At 42.1% G+C, this 24,904-nt stretch overlaps 1 protein-coding gene across 1 annotated transcript in view; it reads left to right on the forward strand.

Annotated features, from left to right (window-relative positions):
• ARHGAP20 (Rho GTPase activating protein 20) overlaps positions 1-24,904 on the forward strand; it is a 65,355-nt gene that overhangs the window by 32,387 nt on the left and 8,064 nt on the right. Inside the window, exons 4-10 of the mRNA XM_065678620.1 lie at positions 6,352-6,501; positions 8,385-8,426; positions 9,382-9,466; positions 12,309-12,386; positions 16,267-16,333; positions 18,259-18,441; positions 22,853-23,031. Coding sequence (XP_065534692.1) covers positions 6,352-6,501; positions 8,385-8,426; positions 9,382-9,466; positions 12,309-12,386; positions 16,267-16,333; positions 18,259-18,441; positions 22,853-23,031 — 784 coding nt within the window. The remainder of the gene's footprint in view (positions 1-6,351; positions 6,502-8,384; positions 8,427-9,381; positions 9,467-12,308; positions 12,387-16,266; positions 16,334-18,258; positions 18,442-22,852; positions 23,032-24,904) is intronic.

Below are 24,904 nucleotides of genomic sequence, written 5' to 3' on the forward strand. Positions count from 1 at the left end.
TTATGGGGAAATAATAATAAAAATTCCTGATGCGGCTTCATTCTCTGTTAGGCACTGTGTTTGTGGTTTCACAGGGTAGGTAATCTTGATGTGAATCCTGGGCTTTTGCAATGTGTCTTTTCACTTAAGCAATTATTTCAGAGGCTTCTGGGAAAAGCCAGAATAAATCTGTGTTTTCTGTAGAAATCTGAGCTGTGTCCATTTGAATCACGCATGATAAACGTAACCCCCCCAGCTGAACACCCTCACTTGATGTGATGTGACAACACACAGTATATTTTACCCAAAACATGTTCTGCTATGGGTGGGTGGTGAACATAGGATATTTAGGGGAAATCTTGCTGTTCTACCAGCACTACTAGTAGTAGCATTGTTACTGTATTTGTTTATGTTTGTGTTTTGTTTAGGGTGGGATTCAACTCACCTAATTTAAGCTTTAAAATGTTAAATATTTGTAACATACCTAAGCTTGTAGGCTCCTCCTATAGTCACTGGGGGAGAACCAGCACCTTCCTGCAGTGAACTCGCTTGACCCTGAAAGACTGTCAGTGGTGGGTGAGGGGAGTCATACTTCTGGCGGTCTCTCACTCTGTCCACTGGCTATTCAATGGGCATAGTCCAGTAGCTTAGCTGCTAAACTGTAGAAGACTAAAGTCAGGAGGGATGAATCCCTCCCTCCCTGGTCAGTGTGCTGAACAGAAGCAATGTTACAGCCCCAGGCTGAGCTGCACATTACTGCAGGTTTGTTTTGGTCTCAAGGGGACTATTGGCATAGGAAAGCACTGCTGGTGTAACCACTCCAAAATCTGGTCCCAGGGAGTAATAGCGGTTCTTCCAGCATTTGATTTAATATGGTGTATGATCTGCAGTATTTGAAGAAGGAAGAGAACGAACTGTGCTTCTGCATGGGGGGGGGGGGGGGGGGGGGTGCTGGGGGAAGATAAGTCTTAGCTGGAAATGGTAAAAATAGTGTTTTGAGTGATATTACTTCATATATTTTAAAGAACTAATTGGGATGTTCTCTCTACAGCTGCTCTGCCAGCAATTAAAGCATCAGAGCTGTCACTAATGAATGCTACTTAGAAATCAGCATTTTTAAAGCTATCTCACACTAAAATCATAGACTAGAATCATAGAATTATAAGGTGAGACTAATTGCCCTATAGTTCCTTTTTCTCCCTTTAAAATAACAGGGGCTATGTTTCCACTTTCCCAGTCTGTGGGGACTTCACCGAACTGCCATGACTTCTCAAATATGAACATAGTGCTTAGCTACTTCATCTACCTGTTCACTCAGGACCTGTAGATGCAGGCCTATGACCAAAGGTGCTCTTCCCCTTCTCTGACCCCATCAGCCCCTATTAGACCAGGTTTCTCAAACTGAGTTCTGTGGTCTAAGTAGCTAAAGCCCTGGCTGTGGCGCCAGTGCCTTAACTGGATTTGACAGATCTGACTGGCCCTTTCCAACCCCTTCCCTTTGACTGGGAGGATTGATGCAAAAACCACACTTCAGAGTCCCTTGTCCATGCTCCCAGGGCTCTGTAATTCTTGATACTCCTCAGACTGCTCCTGGCTATATTACTGGTGCCCATGTGGAACAGCAGCAGTGGATAATAGTCACTACATGAGGTTTGGTACTCTCTTGGTGACATCCCTTATATGGGCTCTTAGTAAGCAGCACACCTCTGTACAGAGTGTGTCAGGTCAGCAAATGGGTGCTTCCGTACCTCTCAGAAGAGAGGCACCTGCTACTGTCACCCATCACCTTCCCTCTGCTGCGCTGGTTGTAATGTGGGAAGCAGATTGGGCTGCCCTAGATGGCTCTAGCAATTCTGATGTGATGGATCTTTCCTCTTCATTCTGTGCAATGGTGAAGCAGTTCTGCAAGGGCAGCTCAGGCGCTGGGGAAGGTTTCTTCTTCCTGCAGGTCCTTGCCATTGCAAGCTTGCATTCTTCTGCCCCCCTCCTCTCCTGTGTGTGCCCTTGGGGGAGTTTCTGGCTGTTTGGCCGTGGGCTGTGTCACTGCAGACTACACTTGGAACCAACTATCTGACTCCTTCTCAGGCTTCCTGGTGTTATGCAGCCTTCTCGTACCATTGCTGATTCCTAGAGGGAAAACCTGAGTTGCTGTTGATTTGTTACTGACTTTTTAATAGCAGATGCAGAGTCAAGACAGCAGGTCACCAGAGCAGAATTAATTATGTAATTGAATCCGACTTAACTTCAGAATTATTCCTTGTGATACTCTTTGTAAAATTTGTAATACTCTTGTGTTAAGTAGTTTCAGCTTGGGGCAGATGCACATCTAAGATATCTTAGGTAGAGCTCTGCACTGTGCTGGTGTCAGCTCAGCTGCAGGTATCCAGCCACTGTACAAAGGGAACTTATGTAATTAAACTTCATATGATCAGCAAACAGGTACAAGTTTTTCCTAAAGAGAACAAGTATCTTGTGTCCTCTGAGCTGCTGAGTAAATTCCTGCACAGCACTGAGCTCCTGCTTAAAGGCAGCAAATTGGCATTGGTCCCATGGATATTTGGGAGGAGTAGGTCCTCTCCACAACCAGTCCATATATGACTTTGGACAAGGTGCCTGTAGTTTCATTTTCTGGTGCTTTCTAATCACATTTGAAATGTAGATTCTTATGTTTTCAAATCATGCATTAGCCCAGCTTATAAAAACAAGAATAATACATGCTGTGCTTCTCTCTCTGCTGCCATGTCTTTTACTGCCTTTGTGTGAGGGTTAAGTCATAAATTAATTAATTGAAAGAGGTTTTTCTCACTAAATCAATATTAAGCATGTAAAATGTACTATTTTCTATATATTGATCAGATTTCTTACAGAGAACATGTGTTTTTATTTGTCAGAGTAAATATTTCAACAACCTGTCAGTTCAGTAATCAAGTTTTCTCACGTAAGTTTTTGTGTGGAGGCATAGAGAAATGCCTTCTTATTTCTCCTTTGTAATATGTACATGCATATATACATATATAAGACATGTATTTTTAGGTTACTTTCCCAGTGTGGCTGGAGAGAAATTATTGGTTGAGTGCATACACGGCATTATGGTACCGATCTCACAGTAGATCCATTAATGCTTTTGTTAGAGGGTCCTATTTAAGGAGATTAGCAACTCTAGTGAGAAGTTAATCTTCCATCTGTTATCGGCCACAAGATATCCAATTGCCGCTTACAGAACACAAAGAAACTGAGTTTACTCTACAGAGGTGGCATAATTTGAGGTGCATCCATACCCTCACCATTGATGTTCATGACTTTTCTGTTGATTTTAGTGGACTCTGGATCTGGCTGGTATTTATAGTGTGACATTTGCAAGGGGACTTACTTTCTTAAGAAAATATAAACCCTCATTAGATTGTTACTCTTCGCATTTTTCAGATGTTCAGTCATGCTGCTTTCTTAGTCAGTGATGATATATTCATTTCTAGAGGTAATGCTTTGGCACTTAAATAGAATACCCACATTTTACAAATCCTGAGAACCCATGGACTGCATAAAGAATATGGCAGACAGAGATAAAATTATACTTCAGGCTCTTTAGATGCTAATGGAGGCTCCTGTTTCAGCACGTCTGGAAACCAGGCCACTTGAATACTGATAATAGCCGAGAGCTGTGACTAGGCATGGCAAACAGGGTAAGAATATACATCAAGCATGATTGGAGAGCATCTTTATGCTTCTGCCAGTACCCTGCTGACACCCGCTACTGGCACTATAGGGGTCTGGCTTTATGAACTGTAAATGTTAAAAATGTGAAACAACATGTAGAGAGTTCACTGTACCGGGTAATGGGAAAAAGAAATTGAGGAGAAAGGGAGGGTCAACACATGGATTCGGTGCAGTAAGACCAGGCATCCATTTATTAACATCTACATTAGAATTCACAGCTGTATTTTTTTCTGTTTAATGTACATACTCACAGTTCATTCTATGGTCAGTTACAGTTATTTCTGTATTCTTGATAGGTCTTACTTGTTGTATCAGAAACTGATTTGTTGACAGGCATGTTGAAATGTTCTCCTGTATTTTAAATTTCTCTTGTAGGCCCCCTTTAGGTATTGGAAGGCTACTCCAAGGTCACCCCGCAACCTTCTCTTCTCCAGGCTGAACGAGCCCAACTCTCTCTGCTTGAGAGAGGTGTTCCAGCCCTCTGATCATCTTAGTGGCCTCTTCTGGACTTGCTCAAGCAGGTCCACAACCTTCTTGTGTTGATGACCCAGAGCTGAACGCAGAACTGCAGGTGGTGTCTCACCAGAGCAGAGTAGAGGGGGAGAATCACCTTCCTTGACCTGCTGGTCACCCAGCATCTGGTTGGTTGCTGGACTGCAAGCTCACACTGAAGCCGGCTCATGTTGGGCTTCTTGTCCCCCAGCATCCCCAAATCCTTCTCCTCAGGGCTGCTCTCAATCCATTCTCTGCCCAGCCAGTATCTGTGCTTGTGGTTGCCCTGACCCAGATGCAGGACATTGCACTTGGCCCTGTTGAACTTCATGAGGTTCGCACTGGCCCACCCCTCAAGTGTGTCAAGGTCCCTCTCCAGTTTAGAGATAAGGATGTCATGCAGGACTGCGTCAAAGGCTTTGCACAAGTCCAGATCGATGACATCAGACGCTCTTCCTTTATTCACCAGTGCTGCAACCCCATCTTAGAAGGCCACCGAATTTGTCAGGCACAATTTGCCCTTAGTGAAGCCATGTTGGCTGTCACCAATCACCATGCTATTTTCCATGTACCATAGCAGAGCTTCCAGGACGATCTGCGCCTTGGTACCCATTACCAGGTACCATGGTGAGACTGATCAGCCTGTAGTTCCTGGGTCTTCCTTTTTTTCTGCTTTCTGAAAAGGGAGATTATTTCCCCTTTTCCAGTCAGTGGGAACTGACTCGGTTTAGCTGACCATGGTGTTTAGCCTTTAGTTTAAAAAACACATGAACTTGAGATGGTATTTTACAGCAATCTAATTGAAGTGCACCTTTTGCCAGGTGTGATATACACTGATGGCCCTTTCTTGCCCACCACTGTAAATGCTGCTGGATTATTAGTGGTGTACTACCCCATTACAGCTGTTAGCACAATGTCAGCTGGAAACCTCACACCAGTCAGGGTGCTTCAAGTTCATGTATGTCCTCTGTAACAAGGTTCAAATGCTTTCATGTTTCAGACTGTATCAGTTCAGTCTGTCCTAAATCAAATACCTTGTAAATGAGACTAATCTCAGAGAAAGTAGTCCATGTGTATCAAAGCTCTAAGAAACTGCTTACCTGGCATATTTATTTATAGAGTACTAAGCACCATGCCTGGCACTGTCCCCATCCACATTTGCAGCACAGTGATGAGCTGACATGCCTTGGCTTGCAGTTCTTGGATTAGAAGGGCAGTATGTTTCAAGGGAGGGGACTGGTTTCCTCCAGCCTTTCCCTGCTGTCCCCAGGAGAGCCATAGCTCAGGAAATTCAGGCTGCAAGACTTAAAGTGAGTGGCTGTTGCATTGCTACAGAGCTGGACTGGCTTTGTGAGATTTTACTGGATTCACACATAACACTGGTGCCCACCAGTCCTACAAAGGAAGCAGACTTACTGTGAGAAAGTAAGTGGAAGAAAAGAGTTGAAATTAAAATTGGAAATTCTATAAATTTGACCTTTACTGTACTCTTAGTAGGATAAAATACAAGAACGGGGGAATTTTGAAAAATTGGGGAAAATATGTATTTTCCTTGTAGATGAATGGATATTTTGAGAATTCATGAAGTCCTGGCTCATTCTCCAATTGATATGGGCCTAAAGCTACCATGGATAGTTTGTGGAGGCTGTATGTGGCCTGTGCTGTAGTTAATGGCACAAATGACAGTTTTCTGCTTTCTTCAGGATTTCTGTATTTGCTCTGGCCTAGTTGCCACTACTTAAACTCGCCATAGTTGTTGACTTCGGTTCTAAGCAATCCAGCTATACTGTTAACTACACAATGGCATTAAAGTTGCTGAGAGACGAACAGAAGTGGCAATCTTTGCCTCCTAGCGAGATTTGGAGGGGAGCTCTAGATGTGGTCAGAAGTTTTCCCCCGAGAAGGAGGACTGTCCAGAGGTGCCATAAGCAACCTATTTATCCAGCATATAAGATATTTGTTGTTACCATTTAGATGAGAAATCAATACTTTTTTTATATGCAGCCCAAATAAAGCATTGTTTTCTTAAACTAAAGCAGAAATACTTCTTCCATCAGCTCTAATGCAAGCTTCACCTGTGCCTGAAGGAAGAAGAAACTCTGAGTTGTTTAACCTGCCTTGCTGCGTTTTCATGTGTGTAACATACCTGTGAATTTCTGCTGGCAGGTCACACTCTCATTTCAAACTGAAGTGCCAAGCACGTCTCTGTGAGATGTGGACAGCGTTTTGTACAGATGAAGTCTGTGAAGGCAGCACAGACCCGGACAGGTCCTTTGTTTTGGGCTGGCCCACCACAAACTGTGTGGCAAATTTCAGGTAAGAATTGAGTTGTTTTGTTTACCAAGTTACTTACATGTTTTCAGGCTGACAGGTAACAAGACTATCACAGATTCAATTTCAGCACCAGTTAATATGGGAAACAGGAACTTACTGATTCCTAAACCAATTCCTTCTACTATTGTGAGCCAGTCACTTACCCTCCATGCCTCATCTTCTGTCTCTCTGCAAGTGTGGCAGGGATATCACTTATCACTTACAAATTTGAGGAAGTACATGGTCTGGCAAAGCACTGTCTGTGCTTCAGACTTGCTCAGTGGAAATTCTCTTTTTTTTTTGGTATAACTTTACAAGCACCTTGGCTAATTAATAAGATGAACTACAAATAGTAAACAGCCAAGCTAGTGAAAGTATCAGAGACTCTCATAGGACACACTTAAACGGAAGAGCTTGCATTGGAAGTAGCAGGAGACATACAGCAAAATAGTGACCTTGTCCTATCTCTCTTTTTAATTTAATTGTGCCAGAGAAAATGTCACAATTGCTCTTAAAGCAGAATCTCTGAAGAGAGAAAGATTTTTGGTCTGTCTTTCCAGCATTGACTGTAGGACACATAAGGGCTCTAGAGATAATTTCAGTGATTAGGCTAATTTTAGTCTCAGCGGGAGGGCTCTGTCACTTTGGATAAGGGAGGGCACCATCCCCCTGAAATCCCAGCTGCTTAGCACAGTAATTTGGCTGGGTTTTGGAAAATGCATTTTCCTTCTTACCAACAGAGAGCAAAAGCTGATGCATGCAGCTTAATTTCTGTGTCACATTGTCTATATCCAAAGAGAATGCTGCGCATAAACTGCTCTCTATTGAGCTGTTTTTGCTGTTTATGTTTTTTTTTACCTAATAGTCCCGAAACAAAGCTGAAATTTTCTATTGATTTTCAATTGAACTCTCACTAATAAACATGAGCTTTGATCTAGAAACAGCGTGTAATCCTTTATAACTATCAGAAAGCAGTTGAACACGATAGCAATAGCTTCAATAAAACAGAGTCAGAGATGTTATAGAAGTGAAATTAATTTTGTCTGGAGGTACACATGAAAATCTAAAGTACTGCACATGAGTCTGTAGATGCATAACCTCCAGAACTGAAGCAGCCAAAGCACAATCACGTTTTTACTGTTTAGATTGAATTCCCCACACAGCATCATTGAGTAGGTGTGTAGCTCCCTAAATGCCTGCTCTGAAAATCTGAAGAACTTGTTTTGCAGAAGCAGCAGTGGGAATAGCAGTTACCTCATCTGGGTCAGGACTGAAATCAAGAAAGTTGAAACAAAATTAGGTTAGATTCTTTACACTATGCTATTATCAGCTACATTTAACTAGACAGCTTTATATCCTTGAAAGTATAAAAATGAGATAAAGATAAATGAGATAAGCCTCAAAATGTCCAAGGTTAAATCTTACTAAGTACAATGAGACCTTTTTTCGTTGTGGCTTATGTGTGCTTTGTCATGTGGTGATAAACCAAGTAACAAATAAGAAGAGAATTACAGTAGTGAAAGTGGAAAGAAGTCTGTATGACTGAGGAAATACTTTTACACTTTTGAACTAAGCTCTTATTTTAAAGTGCTCTCCTTTTCTATTTGAACATTAAGAAGTCAACCCGTTTCCTACTGAATTTGCAGGTAAAGCTTTAATTTCTGTGATAAAAACTGGTAGCTGGGGCTTTTGATCTCTGTGGTGGGCTTTTCAGTTGATTTTGCTGGGAAACAGATATATTTAAATCTGGAAAAACCTTTTAGTTTTTGTAGCTATTTATGGAAATTGCAGCCAAGAAGCAATTCACTTCACCATGGTTTATAAAAGGGCTAGTTTGGTATTAGAATGATGTCTGATTTGTCCCTGTTTCTCTATAATTCTTGCAGGTCTGCAGAACAGAAGGAAACGTGGCTATCTTTTTTGCAAAGGTACTTTAATTATATAGTCTTCGAAGACACTGAAAATAGTCCTAGTCATCTAGACCAGTGATTCCCAAGCTGTGGTGCTTATGCCATCATGATAGATGACAGACTCTTTCAAAGTGATGTTAAGAAAAAAGCTGTCTTCCCCTGCATAAGATACTATATGGCATTCATGCAGCGATCACTGCGCAAGGAGGGGAATGCTTCCCTGTGCTTGAACATGGCTCAGCACAAAACTGGAGTGATTCCTATCACACGTGGTTCCTTCCCTAGGCAGCTGTAGGAACCTCTGCCACCATTGCTCTAGTTGAGCCTGGGTTTTTTTCCATGGTGATGGCATCTAAGCAATCCCAGCTCAGGAAACTCTGCTCTAACATACCTGCTGCTCATGGCTGGCTGGATTTTGGTCTTGCAAAATGTACCCCAAGCTGGAGGGTGTCATGGGAGGGTTTCCATAAATAGAGCTGTCTTATTTCAGTCAGTGTTTGGACAGAAAATTACTAGTGCTGGTTTTGTTTTGTTTTCTGGTCACATAGTTCTGCTGGTTGAGGTTTGTGTTCCTGGGGTGAAGCTGGCCTTGCTGAGGATGATTTTTAATTCTGTCTTCTGCTCTTCAGTCCTTTGAACAATGGAATGTAACTGAGTCCAGTAGGAGCCTGTAGTGCAGACTGAGGCATCACAATGATGGGTAGTTTCAGCTTGATTTTTTAAATCTAGTTTCTCTGTTGCTTACTCTGATTTCTACAATGAACTTTAATACAACAGGGGATTACTGGAAGCCAACAGTCGGCATCCCTTATAGGTACTGCTGGATGGTTTCCTGTCCTCAGATGTCTTTCTACTGCAGTACGTCTGCAGTCTGCTCCTTATCCAGTTACTGCTTGATTGCTATTTAAATCTCTGTCTTGCTATTTATGTTTACAATATTAAAAATTTTCTTGTTTTTTACTTGTTTTGTCAGTCGAATAAGAGAAGAGAAGGAAAAAGACTATCCTAAAAGCATTCCTCTGAAGATAATTGCAAAGGACATGGGAACTTATGCATATGTAAGTGCTCTTGAGCTAAACAGGGGTCTAAAACCCACATCCTGTATGAGTGCTAGTCACCTGTAAATCCATTAGATTTTGGGAGAGTTCCTTTGGTTTGCAACCTCTTTTAAGGATTCTGATCCTTAAAAGGCTTGGCATATGTAGCCCTGAAATGTTAATTTCCTGTTTAATACATGAGTTCCGTTTTAAAGACAGTGTGCTTGGTAAGGAATACTGTTTCTGGCACACATACTAAAGACTGTACAGTGTGAAGTCCCGAGAAACATCTCTAGCGGAACTTATGCATCAGCATCTACAGAAATGCCAGTACAATGTACCCTTTTTTTTTGCTTGGAAAACTGATCTAAACCCACAGCTGCCTTCATTCAATTCTCCAAAGTAGCAGTGTGTTGTATTGTTTATAATGATTGTAAGTCAGTAAAGCTGTGTATAGGAAAACTCTGAAATTGCCTTAAGCAATCCACCACATCACAAAGTAGCTTTTAATCTACTAACTGATGCTGGTAAATGTATAGGCACAGAGTAAACTGTTAAAGAGAGGTCATCCACAGGGTGATTTGCACCTTTTTTACTAAGTCATTTTAACCAATGTAGACTTAATTTCTTGTATGTAGTCAGTTCCCTATGGATACCCTAGCATTCAGTGATCATCCATCCATTCTTCCTCTGCTTCTTACACATTTGTCTTTTCTTTCCAACTGTGTTTGTAAGATCTGTATTTCATGCTCAGAAGCCTAAAGAGCATTCACAAGTACACCAGAAATTTCTATGGAAGTTAGGCTTTGTTGGAAGTCTTTGCCCCACAGTGAGTCTCCTCGTAGGATTCTGTATTTGCATAGACCTAAGGATATAGGAGTCTGCCTTTTTCTTTCCCAGAAAATTGTTATTAAGGTAAACAATAATATTTAGAATTGCCAGGGTGCCAAGACAAATGTTAATCAACAATAATTGTGATTGATAGTTCAAGTGCAAGACTGAAGCACAAGGTGTGTTCAGATGTACATGTCTATAAATCATACATGCACCCAGGTGTTGCACTCTTGTACCAGATTTTTGAGTTTTTTTAAATGTCCTTTCTCCTTAGCTATAATTAGCTCATGTACCAAATATAGTTTCCTGATCCCAACAGGCCTAGAAATGACACACTGTAGTCTAGATATCAGTAATAAACCAGAGGGGGAGCAGATGGAAACTTCGTGATGCAAATAGTTCTTATGGCCCTGTGGTCCCTGTGCTACAGCAGCTGGAGATGCCCAAGAATTATTTCATTTTTGGAGGGTAGGGAAGACTGCAAAAAGGCACAAACCGTTTTATAATATTCTAGCCAAGAGCAGAACTTATGCAAATGTGCTGACCTACTCCTGAGAGCCAGATGTCATTGCTTCAGGTGAATGTTAAATATTTTATGGTCTGAGCCTTCAGATATGTCCTGAAGCAAAATATACAGCATTTGTCTTACTTTCCTTTGATTGCCATGGCAGTTTGTTACCATCAGGGACTTACACAAATGTGCAGCTCAGATAATCTTCTAAATGCAAAATGTCATGGGGTTGTTTCACCTGAGCATCTTATGGCCAGTATACAACTGATGTCCTGCACAGGGTAGCAGGGTATAGCAAACTGTCTTGGTACCGGCAACGAACGCTGACATCCCGGTTCTGCCACTTTCCCATCTTTAGGCCACTGAATCCGTGTTGGTGTTCTGTTGCAGCAGGCATGCGTTTGTTCTGGCAGGGCTTTAGGCTGGCCAAAAACCATCTGCAGTTCAAAAGCTATGGAGTCTTGTTAGTGGAGCCAAACCAGCATACCTCTTGAGAGGGCTTAGTAACTTGTGCTTGATGTGTGGGAGCTGCCTGTCTGCTTGGAAATGAGGCCAGCATGAGCGTGATGGTGCAAGCAAAAACCTCTCTAGACACACTCTCCACACTTGTTTTTGCTTCTGCAGGGTGATGGTAGTGGTGCTGCCACATCCTAGCAAGGCTGAGGATGATGTCATTAATCTTGGTGTGTTTGAAACGTTGCCCTACATAGGAGCAACCCATGGTGCCTAGGTACAAGAGCATTCCCGAACTGTATGGGAGTTATACTGGTGCCAGGCAGCAAGTGCTGAAATCTCACTCTGGAAAGACTGCCTTGTGTAAAGTGGCACTTCCTCCAACACAAAGCTTGGCGCTCTAGCTATTCAGAATGTTTCTGCTGATCCATGCTTTTCCATACTGCCCATCAGCAGATTCTGGAGGATGCTGGAGAGGTAGTGTTTGAACTAGAAGACTACTGAGAGGAAGTGCTTCTGGTCCTAAGCCAAATCTAGGTTTGAGAAATCTATATAGAATGTGGCAACGAATATAGAGATGAACAGCCTGTGTACAGTATTTTCTTGCCAGGGAGATCTTCAGCAGAAAAGGACAGAAATTATTAACAAATAAGCCTCTTATTTCACTGAAAAAAAATCACTGAAGTGTTTCGCTTTTTGAAAGGAAACTTAAATTAATCAAACCATTACATTTCCCTTATGTAGTGTCTGAAGTGCAGTTAGTGGCTGTTTCTTTTTGCATACTTTAATGTGAAGGTCTTGTCCCCAGTAATCATGGCATTCTCCCTTCTGATGGAGCTGCTGGGGAAGCGGGGGGCAAATACAGAAAGTATGTGGCAAAGAGGAATCAAACCTCGGTCTCAGATACCTGGATCTTTATGTATACAGTATAACTTATTTATCAAGTACAATTTTAGTAGGATACTCTCAATTTTTCCAGCAATGAATTGTGCATGCACTTCAGGTACTCTTTGCAAATCCAAATTATTAATGCCACTTTCCTCTTCTCCTTTTTAATGTTCACAGTCAAAAACCCTAAGTGTAACCAATGTCGATACAGCAAATGATGTCATTCTGATGGCCCTGCAGCAGCTGGGAATTTACGTAAGTCCTTGAATGAGTTTTAATGAATCTTTTTGTAGTCACTTTTAATAATAAAATCTCTTGCACTCTTTCAAAGTTTTGGGATATGAACATTAATTAAATCATTTATCATAGCAATTCAGTGTTGTTGAAATGAAGCAAAAGTACCTTGTTAATATATAGACCTCCAGAGATCATCAAGTGCCTTAAAAGTTTTGAGTAAGTCGCTCGTCTACGTAAGGGATCTGTCACGTTTGAAGCTGCTTTTAAATCCATTTTGCTGATGCCTAAGAAGAGATACTGTGACAGAAGGAGAGTTTGATACAGCTCCTTTTGCATACTTCAGTGTGAACAGGAAACCTACTGACCTGCTTGTTACTGCTTTCAAAATGTGCAAACATGCATGATCAGCTGTGTTCCCAGATGACAAGTACAAGCATTGCTCTCAAGTGTCCAAATCAGACACTCTAAATATCCATGGACCGTTAGTGTTATGTGAGATGTGAATGTAACTGAGTGATTGCATAGAATCTGAATGCACCCAATGTAAGCAATGTCCTGAAACTGTTTTGGAAAAAAGCTTTTCCAAGACTTAGGATAGTGCTGGGTAGTGCACCAAGTAGATGCGACAGTTCCTAGTAGATAAAGTACTGCCTCAACAGGCTCCTTTTGCTCTAAATCAGACAAGGTAGTGCCTCAGGTGTAGTAATGAATCAGTGCCAGGGACAAGAATTCTGATTCCCTTATGTGTCCCCAACCAACACCAGTGATCACAGAAGCTCCTGGATGACAGCTTTTTAACTGACCTGTCAGTCTACTGTAACAAGATTTTTCTCATTGTCTTACTCTTGATGTATATGTTGATCCCATTGCATGTAATCTGACAAGTATTTCCTTACCACAGCCCTCTATGTGAAGAGTCAAATAAGACCGAAATGCCACTGTTGTGGATCCCCCCAGCAACAGCTGGAGCAATCACAGAATATGCCTTCCTTAGCATTCATTATCCCTAATTTATACAGGCTTTTAATGGATACAGGGGCCTATTTTGCTAGCTTGGTATTTCCCAGGCACAGCAATTTCCGTGTAGCCATCTTTATGGCTCAGACATGCCCTGTTCACCAGGGCTAGGGCTCTAGCCTGAGCTTAGGATACAGCAGTCTGTCCACTTAAGGTAACTCTGGAGTTGATGGAGGGACTACAAGGTGAAAAGGATAAGATGTGAGTTAAAATTAGGATTTTAATTGCAGATTGTCTCCCTGAAAAAATAAAAAGAGATTATGCCATATTGCAGCTGCAAGCCTTTGTTATGATGTGCTTCATTTTTACCCATTTTATGGGTGTCATTCACACTTCCTCATTTTGCATTCAGCAAAACAAGAAAATGGTAGTATTGGAAGAGATTATTTTGCTTGAGATGAGCGGGAGGAGGAGCTGGTTAGCTTTCAGCTTTGTGTTCTTTGTGTGTATCACAATCAACCCTTTCCTTCCTTTTACATTTTTATTTTGAGTGGAAAAAGAATGAAAGCCATCCAAAATATCTAAAAGCTTGCTTGCAGAATTATTTACGCAAGTAATATGCTACATTTTTTTCACTGCATCTTCATAGAATAAAGTCTTTTTCATTAGATGCATATTATAAGATTAGCAATAAAATCAAGCAAGCTAAATAAATTAAGCTGTAGCCTGTGTATTAGTCAAGCACCCAGCCCCCTCGGAGGATCGTTCTGGCTGCAAGGAAGCTTTTCCTTATGTGCTGTCTCAAGGATTTTTATTTATGTCCAGAGAGAACCACTTGAAAGGAGCTTTATGACTTTTCAATGGCAATTATAAAAACTACATTTCACATGTTGTGAAATTAATGGGGCTATTACTTTGGCTGAGTTCACTGTGGTTTAACACAACAGGGATTTTCCCTCTGTGGTTCTCTGGTAAAATGACAACTAGTTTGTGCAAAATGGCATTGATCATCTGTTCCAAATTATCAAGTGGGGCAGAAAGAAGGGCCTTAGGTTTCCCAGCTCTGTAAGTGCCCTTTCTGATTTTTCTGGGACAGTCACATTTATACTGACAAATGCCCTCATAAAGCCCATAAAGGACAATATTTGCAGTCAAGAGATGAGCAGTCTGCCTCCAGAAACTGTGCTTACTAGGGCTTCCCCTTTCCCTGCTTCCCCTTCACAGCAGTGAACCCTTTCATATATATATTTTAAAGGAAAAGTAAATACCCTTTCTTGTGCTCCTTAGCTGTATTTATTTGCTCCTGGCTGCTTGCCCTGAGGCATCAGAGATGTCTCCAAAGCCTATTTATTTTCCTTCTGCCCCCTGCTAGCTAACTTAACAGCAGTGCTAATATGGGCCAGAAAGCTCTGTCAGTCAGAGAGCAAACCGCAAAGGCTTTATTGGATGTATCAGCATTACACCAGGTGTGTGCAGCAAGCTGATAGAGTCTCAAGAGCTTTGGGACACTGGGTGAAGGTCCAGACAATGCAGGATAGTAGGCAAATCTGTTTAATAGGAAGTAGGATTTAATTTGAGAGCTAAATACTGTCATGAGGTATTTATCACCTTTTGTAGCCAAAAAACTTTTAAGATTTTAATTATCCTGATTTAGCAGTGTCACTGAAAAGGTATTTAGGTGTAATAGATCACTTTTTGTACAGTGTATTTATCCATCTGCTATCACCTTTTGTCCTGAGAGTGGTTTATATTAAATGTCATTCTTTTTATTTCTCTTGTTTCAGCTGCATATCTGAAATAATGCACTATCCTCCCTTTTCAATTAAACTGCAACACTGACTTGTATATTTATGTTAAAGGCAATATTTAGTATTTGCTTTCAAATTATCGATTTTACACAGCTTTTCCCAAATACGTTCACATTCTCCAGTCTTCTGGAAATTGCCTCCTTTGATGTGAGTTTATCATCTCCATTGTAAATTTTAAGAGGGCTCAGCAGTCTTAAAGCACCATCCAAGCCCTTCCACACAAAAGAGCTGCACAAAAAGGCCATTGGCAGCCCTGTGAGGCAATCTGGGGGCAGCGTGGAGTGCCAGGGGCCCCTTGTGTATCATCCTCTCCTTGGCATCATCAGCCTGGGCTCAGGTGAAGGTGCTTCTGCCCTGCTCTGCAGCACAGGGCATGGGATGCTGGCTGGTTAGCCTGAGCTCCTTCTGCTTGCAGGAGATGTAGAGGAGCTGAAGAGATGGTGGAGCAGAGGTCTCAGGTGTGGAACATGTCCCGGAGGATGTGATTACCCTAGTTCTCAGGACAGAGCTGAGGGGTCACCTTAGCTCACATGAACTGCCTGCTATCTGCACTTCATGCTGCTTATCTGTAATCCCTCCAAGGGGATCAGACCTGTCTCTCCTTGGGGCTGGGTGTGCTGCTCAGTCCAGTGGGGAGAAGTGGGGCACAGACGGGCTGGGGCCAGGAGTAGCACCAAGGGTCAAGTTCCCCACCATGAGGGCTGCCTCATTTCCATCCTTCTGGGAGTGGGGAGGCATGCAGGCTGGGACCTGACTGAGCCACTTGGCTGGGGGTCTGGCATGGCTAACGTCTTGGTCTGGCCTCAAAAGCGATCCTGAGTCCCAGCAGGCTGTGAGCTCCATCTCTCTGCTTCCAGGAGCAATGAAAGAACTGGGGTGAATCTCCCACTTTTCCTTCAGAAATGGCAGGCTCCAGCCCTTCTCATCGCTCAGAGCTGAACCCTGGTCACATAAACCACATTACACATGACAGACGCAGTTCAGAAGCTTTGCTGGTGGCAAATTTGGGCACTGCAAAAGTAAAAGAGATTCCATTGACCACACTGGCAAGGTGCTGATTATCCTACATGGAGAGAAACCTAACACAAACCTGTTCTTAATAGCTGGCAAACTTATTCTTAATTTTTTTAAAGGGTTCTGAAAAAGACTACAAGCTGTGGGTGATTTCAGGAAGAGAAGATGCTCCTTACCCTCTTATTGGTAAGTTCTTGACATGGTTTTGTTTTTCAGCATTCACTCAGTTTTTAGTGCTGAAGGAAGCAAGAAATAGAAGACTGAAATGCAGTTTCCTGTTTTGTTTTGTTTTTCCCGTTTTTTTCTCTTACTTCCCTGTCACGCTAATTTGCCTATTTAGGGAGCTAGTCAGATGCTAATCCTCTGTTTTGAAGAGCAATTGTCTGCTTGTGTCACTAAGAGGTTGGAAAAGTTCATTTATTTCCACCTCAGTTTTGCTTCATGAGCCTCAGTCTTTCTACAGAGCCAGCCTCTCCATTCACTCACCCCCTCTCCTGGAACCAGTCCAGCTTTACCATATTTCTTCCTGCACTTCCATAGCATTGCTTACTCCCCTCCTCAGCAAAACTCAGCAGAGCTTTGAAAAATGTTCTGTTCTTCCAGAGCTCAAGTTAACTGATTGAAGAAGTCCTTTCCAATTCTATATTTCTCTTACTGGCTGACAGCCCCCCTCTGATTAGGAGCAAATTATTGCTTATTCACTTTCCAAATTGCTTTTTGAAACATTTCCTCTCCCCAGGAATCAACCCAAAGCTCAGGAGTGATTGGATGGAGTGATTTGATGTTGGCCCATGATTCACTGAGAACAAATCCCTTCCCGATATGAAGAACCTTTCTTTGTAGAAACCCAGCATTACTTGTGCTGTATGAGTGCACAGATGAGTAGAACAAGAAACATCTGAGAACTTTCTGTTTTCCTCCTGCACATCTAACCCAGTAAATCTTAGAGTTCCTTCTTAAATCAGCCTTCATTGCAAATGCTTTGCTGGAGTCAGACAACATTAATATTTACAAAATATCTAACTTGTGCACCTTATAGGCAATGCAAACTGTTTTGTCGTGGAAACACATGAGCCTTTGTCTGTCTGACTGTTATGTGTAGTTTCTTCAGATAAAATCACAGCCATAGTTTTAAACAAAGAACTAGAGCATCCAGAAATGAGAAAAACCCTTCTAACTGACTGACTCTCTCACTGCAAATTCAAGTTACAATACTTGGAAAAGAAGAATCTTATACAAAACTGATGCTGTTGATATTTATGCAAAGGTTTATTAGATAAGCCCAGCTTTTATCATGGCTAAACATCAGAAGCAGAGTCTGACTGCGCTTCAGCTTCATACTACCTATAATCTCTTTCCACTATCAGTATTCAAGTCTTAAGTGTAAGCTAACTAAAATGACTTAATACTGCATCCATTGCATTTAATATATTTCAATTGCCAGGTCTTTAAAAAAAATATCTGCCTGGTGGCATTTTTGAAAGCTGCTCCAGAAATGAATTGCTTCTGTGTAGTCCCCAAAGATGCTGGTTAGTGCTGAGCAAGCTCATTTGCATTAGCCCTGTGATTAACATTTCCTTCCTGTTTCAGCCTCAGACAGGAACTGTAATTGTGTCTCGTTTGACTGAGTTGATGGCTGTTGCACTTACCATGGAGAGGGAGGGAAGATCACTTACACACTGGATTTTTTGATTTTGCATGCTCAGCAGAAATTTGACCGATGACTGCTCCCAAAATCTCATTTCTCTCCAGAACCATATGAGCAACCAGTACCTAAATTTTCAGTGACACAAATAAAGCAGTAGAAAGAATAAACACTGAATTCAGAAACAGTCACTTGCATTTTTCCTAATGGGCTTTTATGTGATACAGCTGTAATAGGTCTCTGATTTTACTTCTGCATCTGTTTAACTACACCAAACACAGCAATTCCATTTCTGCCAGTATATGATTTATGCCTGCGTAAATATGCAGAAAAGCATCAATTCTGAGATTACTGAGAGAATGTGCTGCAGGCCAGAATGCAAAGTCTGCTTTTCCTCCAAGGCAGATGGAGTTCTACACGTCTTCAGTTAATCCAACACAGATTATTATGATTTCTTTTTGAACAGGACACGAATATCCCTTTGGAATTAAAATGAGCCACATTCGCGATGCCATGCCCCATGGATCAAAGCACTGTGCCTGCCCCAGGCAGCTCCAGGGGTCCTTCTTGACGGAGCAGCTGCCCCAGGAGCTGCAGTGCCAGTTTGTGCTGAAGCCAAGCCGCCTGGCTGTGTCCCAGCAGCTCAACGGTACATTGTCCTGCTCGCCCAGCATCATTCACCCGCAGACCGGCTCTGCTCTAGGAAGCAAATGTGGTGGGATGGTGGGAGGATGGAGGGGGAGAAGGGGCATTTGGGAAGCAAACAGGAACCTGCAGCTGTATCTTCCAGCTGCACAGGGGATTTTGCAGTGTTGTTCTCCCTGATTTGAGTGTGCTGTTGTGTATGTGTCATCTTTGTAAGTTACATTTTGACAAGCTGCCTGTCAAATGGTTGTTCTAAAACCAGCAAAGAAAGACAAGATCCCTCCCCTACAATTTTTTGTAAGTCTATTAGCTGAGCTTCTCTCTGGAGCCCTTGCTGTCTCTGTAGCAAGGCAGAGTGGTTTTACTGTTCAGGAGTCAAGGCTTGACTTCAGCACAAAATTCCCATGCAGTGTCTGGCAGCATCCTGTATCTCAACAAGGTATTTGCCTCACTGGAACCCTCACGTGGCAAAGCGTAGGCATGTGCTTGAGTACCTAGATAAGGTGAGCAAATACAGTTTATTTATTTCGCTTCTCTTCAGGTAAAACAAAGACAGTAATATTTTCTTCTGCTTTTGGCCTTGATGCTGCAAAAATACAAGCACCTGCTCTGTTTTGCGCTTCTGTTGTCAGTTACACAATGACTGCTCATGAGTAAAACAAATGAGGGGATCTTTACAGAATTGGGGAATTAGACTGAAAACTCTGTAGGAGAAGGATGCATCCCATGGTGTGTTTTTATTGTGCTTAACACACTGGCATACTCAGCTCAACTAGGAACTCTGCCCTAGTTCACCATTAATGACATCCACACTTATCCTGTGTGTTCCCCTTTAGCTATGATCTCCCATAATATATGAGTAGAATACATTTGTAATGTTTTTAGAAATTTAACATAGTGGGGCTGTACCAGTCTCTTTTACAAATTATTCTGGAAATTGATTGCATTTTGTATAAATTAATTTCCTTTCCACAGGCCTTCATCCCCCCCTTCCCAGTAATTTGTATCATATATTACTTCATGGCATATTTTAAGAATGAGGCAATCTAGCAAAGGGGTGTAATTAGGTTTACAGGCCCCGCTTGGCAGCTGACATTGACTGGCAAGAGAAAATAGAAATGCAAATCAGGCCTGTAAAGTTCTAATGCAGATGTGTTGTCAGCAGTGCTGTGCGAGCTGCAGGAGGGGAGGCAAGGCTGGCCTTGGGGCAGCAGAAGCCTGGGGCAGCCTCCAAGTCATGCACAGGGACTGTGCTAAGTGGGAGAAAGAGGCTTTTAGTCCATTCACCTTTCCTACTTTCATCAGACAAAACCTTTTAAAGTGATGTGTAGGTCTGGCTGCTTGCAAATCACATTATCTTGCATCCTGCTGTTTGTTATCCTCTTCCTCTCATCTATTTCAGTTTTCGAAAATGGCAAAAAGGTAGCTGCATGCAAGACAAGGCTGTGGTCTGGCTTTGAGCTCATCTTCAGACCAGCAAGCTGGAGTCTGTGTTGTTGTTAGGTAACTACTAGGCACGGCAGGGCAAATTGACAGAGAATGGCCTCTGCAGCCCCACATTTCACTGCCACACATGCTGTGCTGTCCTCCTTCACATCACTTCCCTGCACTGATACCATTGTGCTGGATGTGTTGCCCATGTCAGCAGTAAGGAGTAGGTGCCCAGTTGTACCAACATGCACCATGGTTAGACAGCATTGTAGGTGTTGACAAGTAGACATGACTTACAACTGGCTGTCATGTCAAGTAAGTAGCTGTGTGGACACCAACTGTGGTGGTATAGAGGCATCAGCTGTCCTGGCAGGATGGTTAAAATGTACAAAAAATTTACTGTGTGGAAGAACTGAAGTGTCTCTGTTGCTTCTCCTGCAGCCGTTCAGCACGTAACAGGAATGGTCACCTACAGTTAAACATAGCCATTAAGAGATGCTCATGAACACATCTAAAAGGCATTGCAAATACTGATTTGCTTGGAGTTTAACTTGAAAGAACTAACTGCTGGCGGTGGCTAGTCTGTAATCCAACTTACTACTTAATTGTCCGTTAAGGGAAAACAAAATTTCAGCGAGCTGGTCTCAATATAGAAAGAAGGTCTTTGAAAACTGTTTGACAGGGTTTAATCAGAAAGGATGGTATGTTGTGAAATAGATCTGAAATTTTATTTATGAGTTTCTAATTAGTTTACAAGAAGAGGAAATGCCACTTGTGTGGCTGGGACACTATAAGGGTAAGAAATAGAAACAGTAAGAATAGAAATTCTCTGCATGTAAAATATGAGCAGAATAGATGGCTGCTGTGAGCTCTGAGTAAGATCTGCAACAAAAAAAGTGTTGCTTTTTTTCTGATTCTGGCCTAGAATAATCCACCAGAGCAAGGCCCTGAAGTTTTTGTATGGTAGTACTTCCACAGAGCAATAATTGGCTTCTCTCTTGGCTGAGAGGAGGCTGTACTTCTAGTGCTGTAGCTTTACACAGGTTCAAGAAAAGAATGTGTACATCCTCCCCTTCTCATCTGCTCTTTACCATAATACTTCTCAAACCCCTTAGAAAAGGAGGTATGAAAAGGATGAGTTTTCCTATTGTTCAGTGAACTTTAGTTTTGTAAGTGATGATTCTATTGCCACACATTAGTTGTTGGTTTCTGCCCCATGATGTTGAAGAACACTGATTAAGATTTCCTTCCTGTGCCGGGAGAGAGCTGCAGTTAATCTCAATTACCCTTTACACACATTATCATTTTGAGCCATGGCTTTTTAGAGTGGAACAAACAGTGAAAGACTAAGAAAAGCTGCTGATTTTAAGACCCTTCCCCTCACCCCCACTTCTCCTCTTCCTTGTTCCCCAGCGTAGCCTTTCTTCCTAATTTTTACTTCCACTGAGATCTACATGGTTGCCAGAAAAAAAACATCAATACATATTTGTCATAATGTGAATAGAACTCCAAGTGAAGCAAACCATATTCATGTGCTAATATTCAGCTCATCTGAAAGAAAAAAATATCATTTTGAAAGTTATAGGTTAGTTATGTTCTCCCAAACCTTGGTATGTGAAGTAAAGCCTTAGACAGTGCCAAGCTTATATTTCATGAAGCTTTGGACTGCTTAAAATGTATATCCTCCTTATTAATTTTTATGAAAAGAATTTTTCATCAGGTTTTCACATTCAGATGTTCACATTTTGAGTTCAACTGTAACTTTTCATCCTGTAAGCCTCTAATGAAAAGACTTCCGCCCATTCCCAGAGGGAGCATGATCTCCTGCAATGGAATGACGTAAAAGGAAAATTGCTATTTGGTCTAAAAAACAAGGGTAGTATTAGGGAGAAAAATCTTGTATTATACCACAATCCTTACTTCTGCAAGCCTTGCTTCTACACTTTGCCCTCCACAACAGCATGAAAGCAAAATGTTTGACCAGGTGGAAGAGCCAACTAATAGAAAGGTGCAGAGGGTAGGCAAGCAACTAAATCAAAGCTGACTGGCTTTGAAAACATCTAGAAAAGGAAAAAATACGTCAGAATATAAGTCTTTCTAAGTTAGCACTTTCATCTTAAACAGTCGCAACCCACCCTTAGCAGTAGTCTGTGCTGTTAAGAAGACTTTACACTGTCTCATGTCAAGAAAGGTCCTACGGAAAAAAATCCTTTTTGTATCCCAACACCAGTATTTCCTTTTCTATACACTACAGATAAGAGCTTCAATTAGTGGGGCTCTGTAGATATGTCATGAAACACATTAAAATAGACACATGGAACCTACCAGAGTGTTGGCAGCATGCTGAAATGCCATCTGGAAGGCGTTGATTAAAGGGCAGGCACCATCACAGGGCCATCGTCAGTAAATGCTTGGGGTGAGGACAGTAAGTGATACATTTGCGTTGTGGAGAAGAGAGCAAAGTTAGCCATATTTCCTGGTCTGAAAATGTCTCACCCCAGTAGTTGACTCTCTGGTGTTACTTACATGGAGAGCAGGTGCTCTCCCACATTGCCAGGGGAATTAGAATGCCTCCAGACAGCAAGCCAGCCTGAGGGCTGTGGTGTTTACATATTGGGTTTTTCCAAAGAAGGTCTGTGGTTTTGCACCTGTGGGTGGAAAGTGAGTTATTTAGCACAGTCGAGCTCCTCGTGAAGTCAGGCTGAGGTTTGCTGCTCTGCACTTAGTGGTAAGTGCTGACACGGTGGTCCAGCAGTGCAGCACGGATCCTGGTGATCCTCTTAACAGCATGGGTAAGGCAGAACATTCTCTACACACACACATGCACAGGTATGTGCACAGTGGATTAGGCTTAGCCAGATGCCAAGGAGTTGGTTGAGTTCATGACATTTTTTCCTTTGAAACCATAACAACCACAGCAAAACAAATACTGGAATTAGAATTGAAATACATTTGTTCTAATAAACACCTTTCTCTTTTTCCAGACTTAAGCCAAAAGTCATTTAAAAGGAAAAGGTCTATCATAAATTGGGCTTTCTGGCGTGGCCCAGGCACTCACTTGGACAATGCACCCCTCTCCTCAACATCTGCTGCTCCTGGGAAGCTTTTTGGCCTCTTGCTAACAGCCATCTGTGAGGATGACAACCTGCCCAAACCCCTCTTGGTGAGTCCCAGGCTCAGGGCTGGCTCTTACCGTGGTGGAATTTCTCTGTATTGGTGAATGAGAACATGGAGACACTTTGTAAGTTACCCAAGCAGAGAAGCCAGAAGGAAACCTTATTTGTGGTTCTCAGCAAGAACTTTGGTTTTTAACATATGCTGTGGTCAGGCCTGGTTAACAGCAAACAGCTTGAGAAATGCATGTGATCGGTTTGCTGCTCTGGGCTATTTCTTCTTTATGGCCCATATTATAACACTGGTTCCCTAATCCTCACTTACGCAGTGTAAATAAGTGCCGCATTCACGCACACTTTTTAAACCACTCCCAAGATCTCTTCAAAATCCTCAACTCCATAAATGTGGCATCTGCTGTTCCATATAGAGAGCCCACGTGTGCATATAAATGCTGCCTGCCCTTAAGTAGACTGTTTCAGAGCCTTTCTTGAAGGCAGTCCAGGGCAAGCAAGCACTCTGGGTCCTCAGTTTAGATCTGACAGCAAAAATTGTGGGAAGGTGGATGCTGCAGAAGCATCCTGTCTTGAGGGAGCACTAGTGCTGTGGGTGCTCTCAAAACCAGCACAGGAACATGACAAGGGTTATCCTAGAGCCCATTGCTAGGCATAATTAAGGCATTTTTGTTCAGTACTGAGGGCTGCCATGTTGTCAGTGCAGCAGTTATGAGATTGGGAGTGAGCCCCGCAGGATCGTGCCCCTCATCCTAACAGCCTGACTTTTGGCTGGAACAACTTGCCAGAATCCCACTGAAATCAGTGGGGTTACACCAGTATATAGGGAGAGAAGTTTTGTCTCCTAAACTTTTGCTTGATGTGCTGCTTTATCATTGCCTGAATAGTGAATCATACCAGGACTTTTCAGGTCGTTTAATAATGTGGGTTTGTTATTTTCTTCTGAGTGAGAAGTGTGCAGTTTTATAATTTAGTTTATTTAAATAAGCCCTCCAGAGATGGACTCTGTAAGAACCTGGTCCTGGTCCCTCATTCTCTGTGTCTGGGAGACGACCCAATGCTGCATTTCAGAAATTTCTCCAAACCAGAAATATTAGTAAATTTTTATCTGAAGAAAAACCCCCACAAAGTCACTAAGCATAGAATCACAACTTGCTAGATTTTGTGCTTTGACTCTTAAACACTGTTTATGTCACAAAATATAACTTACTTTTGATTTCATGCAGCATCTCTGGAGAAAGGAATATTGCATGAGAGGGACTGTGTGGGATTTACCTGCAAGAGAAAGAAAGTATCAGGGATGAATGCTTCAGGCATATTTGATATCTCTGCTTCAGATCTTCAAACTTGCTTTAACAGCTGAAGGGCTATCTTTTAGCCATTGCCACTGAATTGTCTTACACCATTAGCTTCATTCGTGTGCTGTTATCTGGTTTTACTACTGTAAGAGGGGCTTCCCAGTTTTATCTTGTGGGGATTTTATTAAAAATATACTTTCAAAGTGTTCATGTGCTAAGATCCTATGCTCAAGGCCTCAGCCTGTTTTGACTGCAGAGCTCTAAATCTCTGCAAATAAAGTGGAAATGCTGACACACGTCCTGCTGCCATGAAGGTGCTCCTCCACAGTTTCTGCACTTACTTTTAACTAATGCAGAAGTGGGGAAAAAAGTGTCAAAGAAAAACAGTAAAAATAATAGGTTTTGTTCGACTTACTTGCACTGCTGCATGTCAGGAAGAGCTACCTTGCAGCCCAGACTAGGAAGGCCTCCAAACCCCACTGCTTAGCCATTACTGTTACAGTAATTCCATTTAATGATTACAGACTCTTCCCCAGTGTCCCTTTTCTTGCCATCTCTTTTGATAGCTTGGTCCTCAGACCACTGTTTGCATGCACATAATCACAGAGACTGT

This window comes from Lathamus discolor, chromosome 4, assembly GCF_037157495.1.
Source record: "Lathamus discolor isolate bLatDis1 chromosome 4, bLatDis1.hap1, whole genome shotgun sequence".
In the NCBI taxonomy this organism is placed as follows: Eukaryota; Metazoa; Chordata; class Aves; order Psittaciformes; family Psittacidae; genus Lathamus; species Lathamus discolor.